The sequence below is a fragment of the Bufo bufo genome, chromosome 9 (genome assembly GCF_905171765.1).
Source record: "Bufo bufo chromosome 9, aBufBuf1.1, whole genome shotgun sequence".
Taxonomy (NCBI): Eukaryota; Metazoa; Chordata; class Amphibia; order Anura; family Bufonidae; genus Bufo; species Bufo bufo.
The window spans coordinates 218165433-218183190 of NC_053397.1; the positions used below are offsets into that span (position 1 = coordinate 218165433).

The 17758-nt window shown below is 47.5% G+C and overlaps 1 protein-coding gene across 2 annotated transcripts in view; it reads right to left on the reverse strand.

Annotated features, from left to right (window-relative positions):
• Nucleotides 1-2178: 2178 nt before the first annotated feature.
• Nucleotides 2179-17758, reverse strand: part of PGM1 (phosphoglucomutase 1) — a 35578-nt gene continuing 19998 nt past the window's right edge. For both annotated transcript variants that reach the window (XM_040406721.1, XM_040406722.1), the window contains exons 6-11: nt 17430-17584; nt 14882-14997; nt 7675-7810; nt 6176-6359; nt 5850-5984; nt 2179-2418 (exon numbers count right to left, since the gene is read on the reverse strand). In XM_040406721.1, the coding sequence (XP_040262655.1) occupies nt 2329-2418; nt 5850-5984; nt 6176-6359; nt 7675-7810; nt 14882-14997; nt 17430-17584 (816 nt within the window). In that variant the 3' untranslated portion in view covers nt 2179-2328. The remainder of the gene's footprint in view (nt 2419-5849; nt 5985-6175; nt 6360-7674; nt 7811-14881; nt 14998-17429; nt 17585-17758) is intronic.

Genomic DNA, 17758 nt, shown 5'->3' on the forward strand with positions numbered 1-17758 from the left:
CGCCGGCTCGGTTATCTTCAGAAGCCTCATGGCAGTGAATGGAGAAAGCCATGCATGTGCGTCATCCTCTCCATTCACTTCGGGCCCTGTTCTTCAGATGGGAGGGGGTCCGTGCACCCATCAGACATTTATGGCCCATCCTATTGTCCAGGTGGGAATATCCCTTTAAGGCCATTACCACCCAGTACACAAAGGAATTAAACACTCCGAGGGCGAGGCAGAAGTATGGACACCCATTTAACTGCTGTCATTTGTAGAACACCAACTTCCAGGGCATGAAAGTATTCATTGGGAGGGAGGCGCATTTATTTGGTGGTGGAAAAAAAATTCGGACACCATTTTGAAATCCGCCATATTGAATTCCGTTCAGGGTCTTGCCAATGACAAAGGGGGTCATGTGATATTATTAATCTTGGCTACAATTTACTCAGAAACGCACTGGAAGTCTCAGTTTTCGACCTATGGGTTCAAAGTTACCTAAAGTGCTTGACATGACGTGTTCAATGTGCCCATCGTTCTGCTGGATGTGCGGAGATTCGGAGGATGCGGGGCGGTGCTGGTCTTCTTCACAGTGGGGGAGGCTGGGCTCAGAGTCGGAGAACGCTGGCCTCCTCTCTCAAGCATGGAGGAGACAGGACTCCTCTAAGGTTCACTTACATATATATAAAATCGTTTTTTTTGCACAATAAAGCACACAGAGCTATGGGGACTGGGTATTGCGGATGTGCTAGCGGCCATCTAGCAGCCCATGTCCTCAGCTCTATACACAAAATCCCTTTGACAGGTTCCCTTTAACTCCTGACACATGTTAGACGGTGCAAAGGGGTCAGTCTGGCCATGAAAACAGCCTCATATACTGCAAATGGTTCTAAAAACTGCCATGGAACGACGGATAAAAAAAATAAAAAAAAAAGTTTTCACGTTTGTGTTAGGGCTCTTTCACACTTGCGTTCTTGTCTTCCGGTATAGAGTTCCGTCGTCGGGACTCTATGCCGGAAGAATACTGATCAGGATTATCCTAATGCATTCTGAATGGAGAGTAATCCGTTCAGGATGCATCAGGATGTCTTCAGTTCCGGTACGGAACGTTTTTTGGCCGGAGAAAATACCGCAGCATGCTGCGCTTTTTGCTCCGGCCAAAAATCCTGAAGACTTGCCGCAAGGCCGGATCCGGGATCAATGCCCATTGAAAGGCATTGATCCGGATCCGGCCTTAAGCTAAACGTCGTTTCGGCGCATTGCCGCATCCGACATTTAGCTTTTTCTGAATAGTTACCATGGCTGCCGGGACGCTAAAGTCCTGACAGCCATGGTAAGTGTAGCGGGGAGCAGGGGAGCAGCATACTTACCGTCCGTGCGGCTCCCCGGGCGCTCCAGAGTGACGTCAGGGCGCCCCATGCGCATGGATGACGTGATCCATGCGCATGGGGCGCTCTGACGTCATTCTGGAGCGCCCGGGGAGCCGCACGGACTGTAAGTATACCGCTCCCCCGCTCCCCACTACTACTATGGCAACCAGGACTTTAATAGCGTCCTGGGTGCCATAGTAACACTGAAAGCATTTGGAAGACGGTTCCGTCTTCAAATGCTTTCAGTACACTTGCGTTGTTACGGATCCGGCAGGCACCTCCGGCAACGGAAGTGCATGCCGGATCCCAACAACGCAAGTGTGAAAGAGGCCTAAAGGAGACCTTCTCGGTTTAACCTTATCCGTCAGAATGGTGGCCACACAGAACACGTCATGTAGAGATGAGACCAAGACTGATATATACCATGACTCCCTTTATATTGGAAAAACATGAGCTCAATTCAATATGGCGGATTTCAAAATGGCGGCCGAAAACATTTCCACCACCACAAATAATGCCGCCTCCCTCCCAATTAATATTTTCACACACTGGAAGTCTATTTTCAGTTAAAAGGGGGTGTCCAGACTTTTGCCTCACCCTGTACAATGTCCTATGCAGAGTGTGAGGGGGTGGAGCATGACACAGGTTCGCAGATAGGCCCCGCCCATCTGGCCTTGCTCTAGCCATAACCCAGAGTCTTGGTTGAACATTCAGCTTGAGGTGGGGTCTGACAGCGGCTCAGGTGCCCGTGTGGAGCAGAAGGAGACCTTGTGGCCCCGTTATGGGGCCCATTATTAGCACCTGGAAGAAAAACAACAAGACACAAATCTCCATTTCCAATGACTTTTACTCTTCCCGCTCTCCATCCCCGCTACATACACCTGTGTGATGGACATGGATCAGACATGACAGGGATACAATGGAGACGTTCATAGGCATCTACACAAAAATAATACACTTCTGATGGGGAGGTGGCGCTTTAGGTGATGACGGTCGGGGCCGTGCGGCCTGTCCGTTCTTCTAATTTGGAGATCTTCAGGGCTATGGTGATGAGGGGAGCCAGCATGACCTGCGGGGAGAGCGAGAAAGAGGAGTCCTTCATTTCATGTGGCCCCGAGAGCGGACGAGCCACATTCACTGACTGACACCAAGGTTACGTTTTTTCTGTTATTAAAGGGGTTTTCTGAGATTTTTCTAACTGATGACTTTTACTCTGGATAGTGAATGGGGCTGAGCTGCGAAACATACAATGTACAGCGCTCACAGGAGCGGGGGTCCGGGGTGTCAGACCCCCACCGATCAGATACTGATGACAGGTCATCAGTATAAAAAGATCTCAGAAATCCCTTTTAACAGTAGCTGACAACCCTTGTCCACATATCTTATTGGGGCACAGGGGTTGTCAGGACCACACCAACAGCGTCAGCCCGTTTAGCTTTCTCGTATGAATTTCTTTCACGGAACATGATGCAACTTAACAAGGGGTGCACAAACTTTTGCAAAATATTATGGAAGACCCACTAATACTGAGAACAGGTCCTTAATAGACAGGGCTCTTTATACAACCCATGTCACTATAGGGAAATGTCATTGGTGGAAGTGGAAGACTGTAAAACACGGAAGAAAGATGAGCAGAAAACAGAGGATTATTAACCCACAACCTGCTGGAGTCTCTAGTCTTCTGCTCATAGTCTTGTGAACTTCCACACTAAAAATGCCGGATAATCAGAATGTCTGGATTAGGAGAGGCCGGAATTTCCTCTTTTCTTTGTTGTGAAACTGAAGTTATTGTTCTAATTTACCAGCCGTATCTCTATATATAAAACACATATGAATATGACTAAACGCAATAAGCGCAGGTTGTCCCCTGTATTAGGTTTGTGCCCCCACAGATGGGTATACAAATGTGACTACAGCGGGCTGTATAAAGGGTGGGTGCAATGCCACTACCCAAAAAACGACCAGTCTAAGCACTCCGGCAACCCCCCAGTCACAGGCTGCAGTCACATGTGTCGCCCTTTTACAGCGTTTGATACATTGTCGCATTTTCTAATTTCTAACTACTAGGATATAATAAAGTGAAAATACTTCATTTATTTTCCTTCGCCCCCATTTTATTATCCTGGACCCGCTATATGTCAGAGCTGCCTAAAACGACAGGAAACTCGACCGAAGCCAAAAACCACAGCAGAGAACAGGAAGGAATTCGAGTTTGGCAGCGCGAGGGGGGGAGACGCTATCTTGGGAGCATAAGAAAGACATTAGGAATTAAGAACTCATTGAAGGTTCGATTCCGGCGCTGCAGCGAGCATTGTGGGCTGACAAAAGGTTAACTGTGCCCAATCCAAGGGGTAAGAGGGAACGTTGATTAAAATGTCGCTCACATTGTAAAAGACTAAATTAAGTTACGTCGCTTTTCACGCGGGGAACAATTCACTGGCACGGGAGAGGCGCAGGTGCGGGTAACTGGAGGAGCTGGAGGATCCGCCAAGACATTTCCTGTTTGGGAACCTCTGTAATGAGGGATTTGCAGGTGACAACTACACACAGGTTGGACGCGGTCCTAAGTCAGCAGCGACATGGCTGCCACCGAGCCGCTGCATCGCTATGGGGCCTGGGAGGGAGCCTGGCACTGAACCACTCCACCACTATGGGGCCCAGGAGGGAGCCTGGCACTGAACCACTCCACCACTATGGGGCCCAGGAGGGAGCCTGGCACTGAACCACTCCACCACTATGGGGCCCAGGAGGGAGCCTGGCACTGAACCACTCCACCACTATGGGGCCCAGGAGGGAGCCTGGCACTGAACCACTCCACCACTATGGGGCCCAGGAGGGAGCCTGGCACTGAACCACTCCACCGCTATGGGGCCCAAGAGGGAGCCTGGCACTGAACCACTCCACCACTATGGGGCCCAGGAGGGAGCCTGGCACTGAACCACTCCACCACTATGGGGCCCAGGAGGGAGCCTGGCACTGAACCACTCCACCACTATGGGGATCAGGAGGGAGCCTGGCACTGAACCACTCCACCACTATGGGGCCCAGGAGGGAGCCTGGCACTGAACCACTCCACCACTATGGGGCCCAGGAGGGAGCCTGGCACTGAACCACTCCACCACTATGGGGCCCAGGAGGGAGCCTGGCACTGAACCACTCCACCACTATGGGGCCCAAGAGGGAGCCTGGCACTGAACCACTCCACCACTATGGGGCCCAAGAGGGAGCCTGGCACTGAACCACTCCACCACTATGGGGCCCAAGAGGGAGCCTGGCACTGAACCACTCCACCACTATGGGGCCCAAGAGGGAGCCTGGCACTGAACCACTCCACCACTATGGGGCCCAAGAGGGAGGCTGGCACTGAACCACTCCACCACTATGGGGCCCAGGAGGGAGGCTGGCACTGAACCACTCCACCACTATGGGGCCCAGGAGGGAGCCTGGCACTGAACACCTCCACCACTATGGGGCCCAGGAGGGAGCCTGGCACTGAACCACTCCACCACTATGGGGCCCAGGAGGGAGCCTGGCACTGAACCACTCCACCACTATGGGGCCCAGGAGGGAGCCTGGCACTGAACCACTCCACCACTATGGGGCCCAGGAGGGAGCCTGGCACTGAACCACTCCACCACTATGGGGCCCAAGAGGGAGCCTGGCACTGAACCACTTCACCGCTATGGGGCCCAAGAGGGAGCCTGGCAGTGAACCACTCCACCACTATGGGGCCTAGGAGGGAGCCTGGCACTGAACCACTCCACCACTATGGGGTCAAGGAGGGAGGCTGCCACCGAGCCGCTGCATCGCTATGGGGCCCAGGAGAAAGCATGGTACTGAACCACTCCACCACTATGGGGCCCAAGAGGGAGCCTGGCACTGAACCACTCCACCACTATGGGGATCAGGAGGGAGCCTGGCACTGAACCACTCCACCACTATGGGGATCAGGAGGGAGCCTGGCACTGAACCACTCCACCACTATGGGGCCCAAGAGGGAGCCTGGCACTGAACCACTCCACCGCTATGGGACCCAGGAGGGAGGCTGGCACTGAACCACTCCACCCACAAGTACAAATAGTTCAATATGGCAGCACTGGTTATTACTGGAAGTGGGGGTTCCTAACCTAGGTGGTGCATAGCTGATAATGGGTGGGGGCTTATAATGTCAGTTGAGAGCCCGATTCTGACATGGGCCTCTCCTTTCTCAGTTTATGCCCCTGTTCACTGATAGACTTATACCTTCCAGCAGGATGATGACAGCAGAGCAGAATTTATTGTAACATAACTGGTTGTTCTTCCAGATGGCACATGAAATATTGGAGGAATTTATCAACGGCTTTGTATTTAAAATTTTTGGCTTAAGCATTTTTTCAGCAAAAATTTGCAACATTTGGCTTTTTTAAAATATGGGTGGGACACTCTAGAGGAAAGGAGGTTTTAAGATCAGACGAGGGGCCCGGATATCATGTCACTTGTACTACACCTTACTGTACTTACCTGAGGGTCCTCATATATTTTGGTGGCGTCCTTCTCGTAGCTGTCTATATACAATCGTATGGTTGCTCCGGCACTGCCGGTACCGCTAAGTCTGAAGATTATGCGGGAGCCATCGGTAAAGATGATCCTTAACCCCTAATGGCAAAAGATTGGGGAAATGTTGAATGTGAGGCATTACTGGCGTGCTTCAATCAGCAGTGGTCTCAAACCTGTGACTCTCCCGCAGGTTGTCAGGGATACTGGAGGTTGTAGTCTGGCTACAGCTGGAGGACCTCAGGATGGAGACTACCGCTCTACAGAATGACTACCACTCCACGCACACATACCTGGTTTCTTGAAATACTTCCATCCACTGGATCGCTATATTCAAAATCATCCGCTTTCTCCACAGTGTAAACCTTGTCCCCCACCGAGAACTTCTGCCCGATAAATGAGCGATCAAACATCAGAGTCTCCAGGTCTTTCATCATTTGGTTGGCTCCCTCCGAAGCAACCTCTTCATAATCGTACCTATAAGGCGGGAACAGGGGAATAAAGCGATTATAAGGAAAATTGCTGGGACCCCAAAAACAAAATTCTAAATCAGGGACCCCGACCCCTTAGTATAGAAGTAAAATATAAATATAATACAGAGTCACTGTGTACATACATTACTTTACTCATCCTGCACTGACCCTGGGTTACATCCTGTATTATACTCCAGAGCTGCACTCACTCTTCTGCTGGTGCAGTCATTGTGTACATACAATACTTATCCTGTACTGATCCTGAGTTACATCCTGTATTATACTCCAGAGCTGCACTCACTATTCTGCTGGTGCAGTCACTGTGAACATACATTACTTATCCTGTACTGATCCTGAGTTACATCCTGTATTATACTCCAGAGCTGCACTCACTATTCTGCTGATGCAGTCACTGTGTACATACATTACTTATCCTGTACTGATCCTGAGTTACATCCTGTATTATACTCCAGAGCTGCACTCACTATTCTGCTGGTGGAGTCACTGTGTACATACATTACTTATCCTGTGCTGATCCTGAGTTACATTCTGTATTATACTCCAGAGCTGCACTCACTATTCTGCTGGTGCAGTCACTGTGTACATACATTACTTATCCTGTACTGATCCTGAGTTACATTCTGTATTATACTCCAGAGCTGCACTCACTATTCTGCTGGTGCAGTCACTGTGTGCATACATTACTTATCCTGTACTGATCCTGAGTTACATCCTGTATTATACTCCAGAGCTGCACTCACTATTCTGCTGGTGCAGTCACTGTGTACATACATTACTTATCCTGTACTGATCCTGAGTTACATCCTGTATTATACTCCAGAGCTGCGCTCACTATTCTGCTGGTGCAGTCACTGTGTACATACATTACATTACTTTTCCTGTACTGATCCTGAGTTACATCCTGTATTATACCCCAGAGCTGCACTCACTATTCTGCTAGTGCAGTCACTGTGTACATACATTACTTATCCTGTACTGATCCTGAGTTACAACTTGTGTTATACTCCAGAGCTGCACTCACTATTCTGCTGGTGCAGTCACTGTGTACATACATTACTTGACCTGTACTGATCCTGAGTTACATCCTGTATTATACTCCAGAGCTGCACTCACTATTCTGCTGGTGCAGTCACTGTGTACATACATTACTTATCCTGTACTGATCCTGAGTTACATCCTGTATTATACTAAATTCCAGGAGATTCCAGCTCTAAAGTCTGCAGAATTGTAAATGCAGCTCATACAGGCCGTCACTCAAGAACAGTATAAAGTAAGTGAAGACCTAGATTTGGACTTACCTGGTGAAGAAATTGCGTCCATAGGTTTGCCAGTGATTTTTCAGGATGTCTTCTACGCTCTGTTTGCGTGAAGCAATGATGGATAACCAGGCGAGAACAGCCCACAATCCGTCTTTCTCCCTGATGTGATCCGAGCCTGTAAGAAACCAAACAACGAGAACTTGTAGTCGGAGGCTGTACGGCGATGCCTTTAGACAGAGTTACCCGGAGGGAGGTCCGGCAGCTAGGACCCTCAATGTCCAGGAGGAGCCGGTCCTGCCCCAGTATATACCGGGCCACCTCTGTATCACAGGAGTGTCCCACAAAAGTGCTTTATACCAAGCCAGACAGCTGTCAACCCCGTAATGGAGATACAGCAGAGGTAAGTCATAGTTACATAATGACAGAAGGCAGGCTCACAGCAGCACCGAGTATTTCAGGAGAGAATTGTGCTCATCCTATGGGCGTCACTCACAAGGACAGGACATGTTACTGGGGCAATTATATGATATGATGAAGAGAATAGAGACAAATCAGTGACCATGAAAGGAGACGGCGCCCAGCAGCACAGAGTATTTCAGGAGATCATATCCAGCCCTTTGCGATGTGGATAAACAGGTCACAACCTATCATAATGTTACTGAAGAACTGTACTTATGCTTCAAAATCCTGCCCTCCAGTGGTGACTGAGACTAATGACACCCGAGACAGCTGCATTGAATAGAGACCGCCGGGAGAATGAGACGCTGCCACCCTAAAAATAGTCCTGAAAATGTCTTCCAATAATAACGTAATTACGCCTCTGTGTACCGAAATGACACGGCCCTCTGTCACAGGCAATTACTGGCTCCGATAAATTTCCATCTAAAACGCTAAATTTAATTTGTACATCTGTAAAATAATAAAAGAGGGGAAAAAAGTCCCACAAAGCGTCCGCCAAATGAAATGTTTATGTACAGGCGGTCTCGGCAGGAAGGGAAGTGCGCGGTTAGCCTCTTGTCCAGCACCCATTTATACCCCGCCGGGGTCACATGTCACAATAATCCGGCTCTGCCAGATATGAGCGCACTGAAAAAATGTGGAATCTGTTCCAGAGTCACAGAAATGCAGCTTCAGCCGGGGAGGATTCTACACAAACATTTACACCATTTCTGCCAGAAAATAATCGAATAAAATTCCTCCAATCTGGCATCTGATGATCCAGCAATATAATGCGGACAAGACCGGAAAGAAATGATAGAGCAGAGGAACCACCTCTGTGGGATAGTACTCATCCTGTATTCTACTCCAGAGCTGCACTCACTATTCTGCTGGTGCAGTCACTGTGTACATACATTACTTATCCTGTACTGATCCTGAGTTACATCCTGTATTATACTCCAGAGCTGCACTCACTGTTCTGCTGGTGCAGTCACTGTGTACATACATTACTTATCCTGTACTGATCCTGAGTTACATCCTGTATTATACTCCAGAGCTGCACTCACTATTCTGCAGGTGCAGTCACTGTGTACATACATTACTTATCCTGAGTTACATCCTGTATTATACTCCAGAGCTGCACTCACTATTCTGCTGGTGCAGTCACTGTGTACATACATTACATTACTTATCCTGTACTGATCCTGAGTTACACCCTGTATTATACTCCAGAGCTGCACTCACTATTCTGCTGGTGCAGTCACTGTGTACATACATTACTTATCCTGAGTTACATCCTGTATTATACTCCAGAGCTGCACTCACTATTCTGCTGGTGCAGTCACTGTGTACATACATTACTTATCCAGTGGCGGATCCAGGAAGGGGGGGTAACGGAGCTGGCGGCGGGGCACAGGGAGATGAGCGTTTCCATTGTGGAAGCGCTCATCTCCATAGTCATCTGTATCGCCGTCCTCAGGAGGCAGGGGAGGGAGAGGCGTTTCCCTTTCCCTTCCTCTGATAGGCTACAGGCTACACTAGTGCCTGTAGCCTATCAGAGGCCGGCGCAGGTGGCGCGATGACGTGATCGCGCCGCCTGAGCCGTACATCGCTGCCAAGGAGGTAAGTATGTGTTTTTTTAAAAAAATATATACAATACTTTTAATGGCACATGGGGGGGGGGGGGGGGGGGGCTGTTATTACTGGCACATGGGGGAGGGGGCTGTTATTACTGGCACATGGGGGGAGGGGGCTGTTATTACTGGCACATGGGGGGAGGGGGCTGTTATTACTGGCACATGGGGGGAGGGGGCTGTTATTGCTGGCACATGGGGAAGGGGGCTGTTATTGCTGGCACATGGGGGAGGGGGCTGTTATTAATGCTGGCACATGGGGGGTGGGCTGTTATTAATGCTGGCACATGGGGCGGGGGCTGTTATTAATGCTGGCACATGGGGCGGGGGCTGTTATTAACCCCTTCACGCAACATCACGTACATGTACGTGGGGGAATGTGGTGCCTCACCGCATCCCCACGTGCATGTACGTGATCGGCTTTCACTGTCAGCGCAGGGAGCGAAGCGCTGAAGCTCCAGTGAAGCCGGCGTGCTGGGGTTGCTAGGCAACCAGAGAAGCTGGCAGGAGCTGTATCTGAGCTCTGACCCGCCCGCGATCGCTGTGATTGGTCCATTACTGCAGGGGGACCAATCGCAGCGCATCGGGGCAGGTAAGGGGGGGTTAGGGAGGGACTATGTGTTTCTCCTTCTCTGATCGCCCCAATTCCTGTCAGGGAAGCGATCAGAGAAGGAGATAGTGTGAAAATCTTCCCGACCTATGATGAGTATACTCGTCATGGAGCACTGCTACTTAGCGCGCCATGATGAGTATACACGTCATGGTATAAACTGTCACCATGTCTGCAGACATGGTGACAGCGCTGAGATCCCGGCTGTCACACACAGCCGGGCACCTTGGGTCAATGCCGAGGGGGGTCCTGTGACCCCCCCATGTCGGCGATCGCTGCAAACCGCAGGTCAATTCAGACCTGCGGTTTGTAGCGCTTTCTGCAGTTTCTGATCCCTGCGGTCCCTGACCGCGGGGATCAGAAACTTTAGTATGTCTAAAATAACGATTTTTCACCCCCCCTGCACCCCTGAATGATGTTATGTGGGCGGGTGGTGCGGTAAGGTGCGGGAGGCGGGCGGTGCGGCAGGCAGGATCGCGATCCCCCGCCCGCCTCCCCTTCAATGATCGTTGGTGTCTAGTGGGTATACCAGGGTGCCAGCACATTGCTGGCACCCTGGTTCAAACGGCTGACATCTGCGATGCGATGTCAGCCGTTTAACCCTTTCCATACAGCGGTCCGTACGGACCGCTGTATGGAAAAGGTTAACAGCGCAGGGAGCTCCCTCCCTCTCCCATCGGGGGGCTGCTGTGCCTTTGCAGCCCCCCGATGGGAGAGGGAGAGAGCCCCCAGAGAGCCCCCCTCAGCCCTGTGCTTACCCTTCCCCGTCTGCGCAGTTCTGACCAGTACTGAGCAGACGGGGAAGGTTCCCATGGCAACAGGACGCCTCTCAGGCGTCCTGCTGTCCATGGTGCTGAACAGATCTATGCTAAAAGGCATAGATCTGTTCAGACAAGTGTAAAATACAGTACAGTACAATATATATTGTTCTGTACTGTATTATACAGACATCAGACCCACTGGATCTTCAAGAACCAAGTGGGTCTGGGTCCAAAAAAAAGTTAAAAAAAGTGAAAAAAGTAAAGTTTCAAAAAAACACATTTATCACTGAATAAAAATAAAAATAATAAAATACACTACACATATTAGGTATCGCCGCGTCCGTAACGACCTGATCTATAAAACGGTCATGTTACTTTCCCCGCACGGTGAACGCCATAAAAATAAAAAAATAAAAAACTATGAGGAAATTGAAATTTTGCCCACCTTACTTCCCAAAAAAGGTAATAAAAGTGATCAAAAAAGTCGCATGTACGCCAAAAAAGTACCAATCAAACCGTCACCTCATCCCGCAAAAAATGAGCCCTTACATGAGACAATGGCCCAAAAAATAAAAAAACTATGGGTCTCAGACTATGGAGATACTAAAACATGATTTTTTTTTGTTTCAAAAATGATATTATTGTGTAAAACCCTGATAAATTATAAAAAGGTAGACATATTAGGTATTGCCATGTCCGTAAGAACCTGATCTATAAAAATACCACATGACCTAACCCCTCAGGTGAACACTGTAAAAAAAATTAAATAAAAACGGTATCAAAAAAGCTATTTTTTTGTTACCTTACATCACAAAAAGTGTAATAGCAAGCGATCAAAAAGTCATATGCACCCCAAAATAGTACCAATCTAACCGTCATCTCATCCCGCAAAAATGATACCCAACCTGAGACAAATCGCCAAAAAACTGAAAAAACTATGGCTCTCAGACTATGGAGACATTAAAACATGTTTTTTTTTTGTGTCAAAAATGATATTATAGTGTAAAACCTAAATAAATAAAAAAAGTATACATATTAGGTATCGTCACGTCCGTAAGAACCTGCTCTATAAAAATAGCACATGATCTAACCTGTCAGATGAACGTTGTAAATACTAAAAAATAAAAACAGTGCCAAAACAGCTATTTTTGGGCAAATTTTCCATTTTAATTCATTTTTTCCCATAACAAAGCAAGGGTTAACAGCCAAACAAAACTCAATATTTATTGCCCTGATTCTTTAGTTTATAGAAATGCCCCATATGTGGTCGTAAACTGCTGTATGGCCACACGGCAGGGCGCAGAAGGAAAGGAGCGCCATATGGTTTTTGGAAGGCAGTTTTTGCTGGACTGTTTTTTTGACACCATGTCCCATTTGAAGCCCCCCCGATGCACCCCTAGAGTATAAACTCCAAAAAATGACCCCATTTTGGAAACTACACCCCTCAAGGTATTCAAAACTGATTTTACAAACTTTGTTAACCCTTTAAGTGTTCCACAAGAGTTAATGGCAAATGGAGATGAAATTTCTGAATTTCTATTCTTTGTTACTTTGCCTCACAAAAAAGTGTAATATAGAGCAACCAAAAATCATATGTACCCTAAAATAGTACCAACAAAACTGCCACCTTATCCCGTAGTTTCCAAAATAGGGCCACTTTTTTGGAGTTTCTAACCTAGGGGTGCATCAGGGGGCTTTAAATGGGACATGGTGTCTAAAAACAATCCAGCAAAATCTGCCTTCCAGAAACCGTATGGCATTCCTTTCCTTCTGCACCCTGCCGTGTACCCGTACAGCGGTTTATGACCACATATGGGGTGTTTCTGTAAACTACAGAATCAGAGCCATAAATATTGAGTTTTGTTTGGCTGTTAACCCTTGCTTTGTTACTGGAAAAAAAAAATTAAAATGGAAAATCTGCTGAAAAAGTGAAATTTTGAAATTTCATCTCTATTTTCCATTTATTCTTGTGGAACACCTAAAGGGTTAACAACGTTAATACCTTGAGGGGTGTAGTTTCTTAGATGGCGTCACTTTTATGGAGTTTCTACTCCAGGGGTGCATCAGGGGGGCTTCAAATGGGACATGGTGTCAAAAAAACAGTCCAGCAAAATTAGCCCTCCAGAAACCAAACGGCGCACCTTTCACTCTACGCCCCGCTGTGTGGCCGTACAGTAGTTTACGGCCACATATTGGGTGTTTCTGTGAACATCAGAGTCAGGGCAATAAAGATACAGTCTTGTTTGGCTGTTAACCCTTGCTTTGTTAGTGGAAAAAATTGGTTAAAATTGAAAATTAGGCAAAAAAATGAAATTCTCAAATTTCATCTCCATTTGCCAATAACTCTTGTGCAACACCTAAAGGGTTAATGACGTATGCAAAATCAGTTTTGAATACCTTGAGGGGTGTAGTTTCTGAGATGGGGTCATTTTTGGGTGGTTTCTATTATGTAAGCCTCGCAAAGTGACTTCAGACCTGAACTGGTCCCTAAAAATTGAGTTTTTGTAAATTTCGGAAAAATTTCAAGATTTGCTTCTAAACTTCTAAGCCTTATAACATCCCCAAAAAATAAAATATCATTCCCAAAATAATTCAAGCATGAAGTAGACATATGGGGAATGTAAAGTCATCAAAAATTTTTGGGGTATTACTATGTATTACAGAAGTAGAGAAACTGAAACTTTGAAATTTGCAAATTTTTCCAAATTTTTGGTAAATTTGGTATTTTTTTGTGCAAAAAAAAAATAAATTTTTGACTTCATTTTACCAGTGTCATGAAGTACAATATGTGACGAAAAAACAATCTCAGAATGGCCTGGATAAGTCAAAGCGTTTTAAAGTTATTAGCACTTAAAGTGACACTGGTCAGATTTCCAAAAAATGGCCTGGTCCTTAAGGTGAAAATTAGCCCGGTCCTGAAGGGGTTAATGCTGGCACATGGGGCGGAGGCTGTTATTAATGCTGGCACATGGGGCGGGGGCTGTTATTAATGCTGGCACATGGGGCGGGGGCTGTTATTAATGCTGGCACATGGGGCGGGGGCTGTTATTAATGCTGGCACATGGGGGGGGGGCTGTTATTAATGCTGGCACATGGGGCGGGGGCTGTTATTAATGCTGGCACATGGGGCGGGGGCTGTTATTAATGCTGGCACATGGGGCGGGGGCTGTTATTAATGCTGGCACATGGGGGGCTGTTAATGCTGGCACATGGGGGGCTGTTATTAATGCTGGCACATGGGGGGCTGTTATTAATGCTGGCACATGGGGGGCTGTTATTAATGCTGGCACATGGGGGGCTGTTATTAATGCTGGCACATGGGGGGCTGTTATTAATGCTGGCACATGGGGGGCTGTTATTAATACTGGCACATGGGGGGCTGTTATTAATACTGGCACATGGGGGGCTGTTATTAATACTGGCACATGGGGGGCTGTTATTAATACTGGCACATGATTGGGGGCACTATAGGGGCATCTACTGAGGCCACAAAGAAGGGATATTTTATATGGGGGGCTCTGTACAGTACAATTTTATACTGGGACACATTATGGTGTCCCAGTTAGTAGGGGTAGACTCTCTGAGTTCCTGCTGGTCAGCTGATTGAAGGGGTCTCAGCTCTCCAGCAAGCACAGCTCCACACCTCCAGTGGTGGCCATGTCTGGTATTACATAGAGCAGCCCTGACCATTTCATGTGAATATGACCCTCATCATTGTGATACGGACTGCTTGTCCTACTCCCAGGTCATCAGTTTTCTAGTTCTAGAGAATCCCTTCAATACCGCCATATGCTGATCCTCACCAGTCCCGAAGCTTTCCTCTCCGCACAGCGAGAGTTTATTTGCATCCATTAAATTTCCGAAGAATTTCCAGCCGGTCGGAGTCTCGTATAAAGCGATCTTTGTAGCTTTTGCCACTCTAGAAAAAAGAAAAACACCAGAATAAAACAGGCCGGATTAAGGTTTTCACAGCTCTGCTCGGGTTGTGGAGCCGCTCGCTCTAATTAACCTCCGGCTTTTATTTTTTTTACCTTCATGTATTTTTTTTATGAAAGGGACGGCTTCACGCGCCGACAGGACATATAATAAACACGTAGAGTTTTTAAGGTTTTATGGCCTCGGCTTTCTCACAACTTTTATTTTTCACGTTGTCATGGCGACCGTGGGACGGAGGCGAAACACAAGGACGCGTGTTTAGCCGGTCACATTTTTTAATCTTGACTTTACGATTTCTTAAATGTCACCCTCCGACAGGCTGTGTTTTTGATGGCTTGGAAGCAAAAAAAGCAGGGACGAGTCTTATGTATACAGGGATATGTAGCGGTCTGTGGGGGGCATGGGCGTCTATGACCACCACCTTGGCTCAAGTACTCTAAGGCCTCTTTCACACGGGCGTTGCGGGAAAATGTGCGGGTGCGTTGCAGGAACACCCGCGATTTTTCCGCGCGAGTGCAAAACATTGTAATGCGTTTTGCACTCGCGTGAGAAAAATCGCGCATGTTTGGTACCCAAACCCGAACTTCTTCACAGAAGTTCGGGCTTGGGATCTGTGTTCTGTAGATTGTATTATTTCCCCTTATAACATGGTTATAAGGAAAAATAATAGCATTCTGAATACAGAATGCAAAGTAAAATAGCGCTGGAGGGGTTAAAAAAATAAATAAATAAATAAATAAATAAAAATTAACTCACCTTAGTCCACTTGATAGCGCAGCCGGCGTCTCCTTCTGTATTCTTTCTTTAGGACCTGGGTAAAGGACCTTTGATGACGTCACTCCGGTCATCACATGATCCATCACCATGGTAAAAGATCATGTGACGTACCATGTGATGACCGGAGTGACGTCACCACAGGTCCTTTACCCAGGTCCTAAAGAAAGAATACAGAAGGAGATGCCGGCTGCGCTATCAAGTGGACTAAGGTGAGTTAAATTATTATTTATTTATTTTTTAACCCCTCCAGCGCTATGGCACTATGTATTCTGTTTTCAGAATGCTATTATTTTCCCTTATAACCATGTTAGAAGGGAAAATAATAATAATGATCGGGTCTCCATCCCGATCGTCTCCTAGCAACCGTGCATGAAAATCGCACCGCATCCGCACTTGCTTGCGATTTTCGCGCAACCCCATTCACTTCTATGGGGCCTGCGTTGCGTGAAAAACGCAGAATATAGAGCATGCTGCGATTTTCACGCAACGCACAAGTGATGCGTGAAAATCACCGCTCATGTCAACAGCCCCATAGAAATGAATAGGTCGGTATTCAGTGCGGGTGCAATGTGTTCAACTCACGCATCGCATCCGCGCTGAAAATTCGCCCGTGTGAAAGGGGCCTAAGTGGATATATACTTAAAAGGAGGACTCTTTCATGTGCATTAAAAATGTGAAAACTGTTTTGTAACATCTTACACCAATCCTGAGATACGATCACTTGAAGTTTCAGGCCCAAAGCCTGAGGCTGCTCTAGTGAGAGATTCTGTCATGCAGCCCTTACCGTACACATCCATGTACCTACATAAGGTGGGGTGTAGACACTGATCAGGTTAGAGATCTAAATCGACACAGGTTCCCTCTAATAACGCTGCATCTAGCAGGAAACCAGAAGGCGTCAGAATGTCTCAGTAGTGCAGTCTGAGGCTTTAGGCCTGTAACTTCAAATCGACCATATCTCAGCCTAGCAATAAGATATTTTAAAAAGGTTTTCACATTTCTAATGACCGCTAAAGGACCTTAGCCACAGGAGGTGACAAGTTTGACAGCCTTTGCCTTTGGTCTCAGGAAAGGACATCAGTGTCTGATTGGTGGTGGACAAGCCGGTCATATACATTGGATGGAAGTCCCCCCCCCCCCCCCTTTATGTGTCCTTAGTTACATTGTGGGTAGTCTGTAGTGATGGGGCAGGGGACGACTGTGTGATTTTGGTGGGGCTGTAATGTGTACAGGGGTCCCTCCTGGTTCTTGTCGCTGCTGTATTCACCAATTAGGGGCATTCACACGTCCGTAAGTGTTTTTGCGGATCCACAAACCACAGACACCGGCAATGTGCGTTCCGCATTTTGCGGACCACACATCGCCGGCACTTAATAGAAAATGCCTATTCTTGTCCGCAATTGTGGACAAGAAAAAGGACATGTTCTATTTTTTTTTTTCGGGAACGGAATTGCGGACCCAGAAGTGCGGGTCCGCAATTCCGAATTCGGGCAGCACATCGTGGGGCCCCATAGAAATGAATGGGTCCACAATTCCGTTCCGCATAATGCGGAACGGAATTGCGGACGTGTGAATGGAGCCATACAGGGCTACAAAAAAAATAAAATAAAATAAAAATAAATAAAGTTTTCGTCTTACCTGTCAAGTGCTCCGCTGGTCGGCATGCTCCTCGCTAATCCACGGACACCCGTCTGCTGGAAGTAGGGAATACTGAAAATATTTGCTGCAATCACAGCCACAGAGTCCGAGGGGTTAACAAAGAAACTGTTTTTGCCAAGAATCATGTTGCGGTCCTGATGGCGAAGAAGAGAAGGTTACACGGTACATAAGAGAAGAAGAGGTCACTGTGTGCAGCCGCTCTCACTGCAGACATCAGGAGGTGGCTGTCTGATCACTACCCCTGCCAGCCATATTAACTTTACTGGGGCGGATTCTTCTGTCACCTGGTCACTAGACAGGATGTAGCT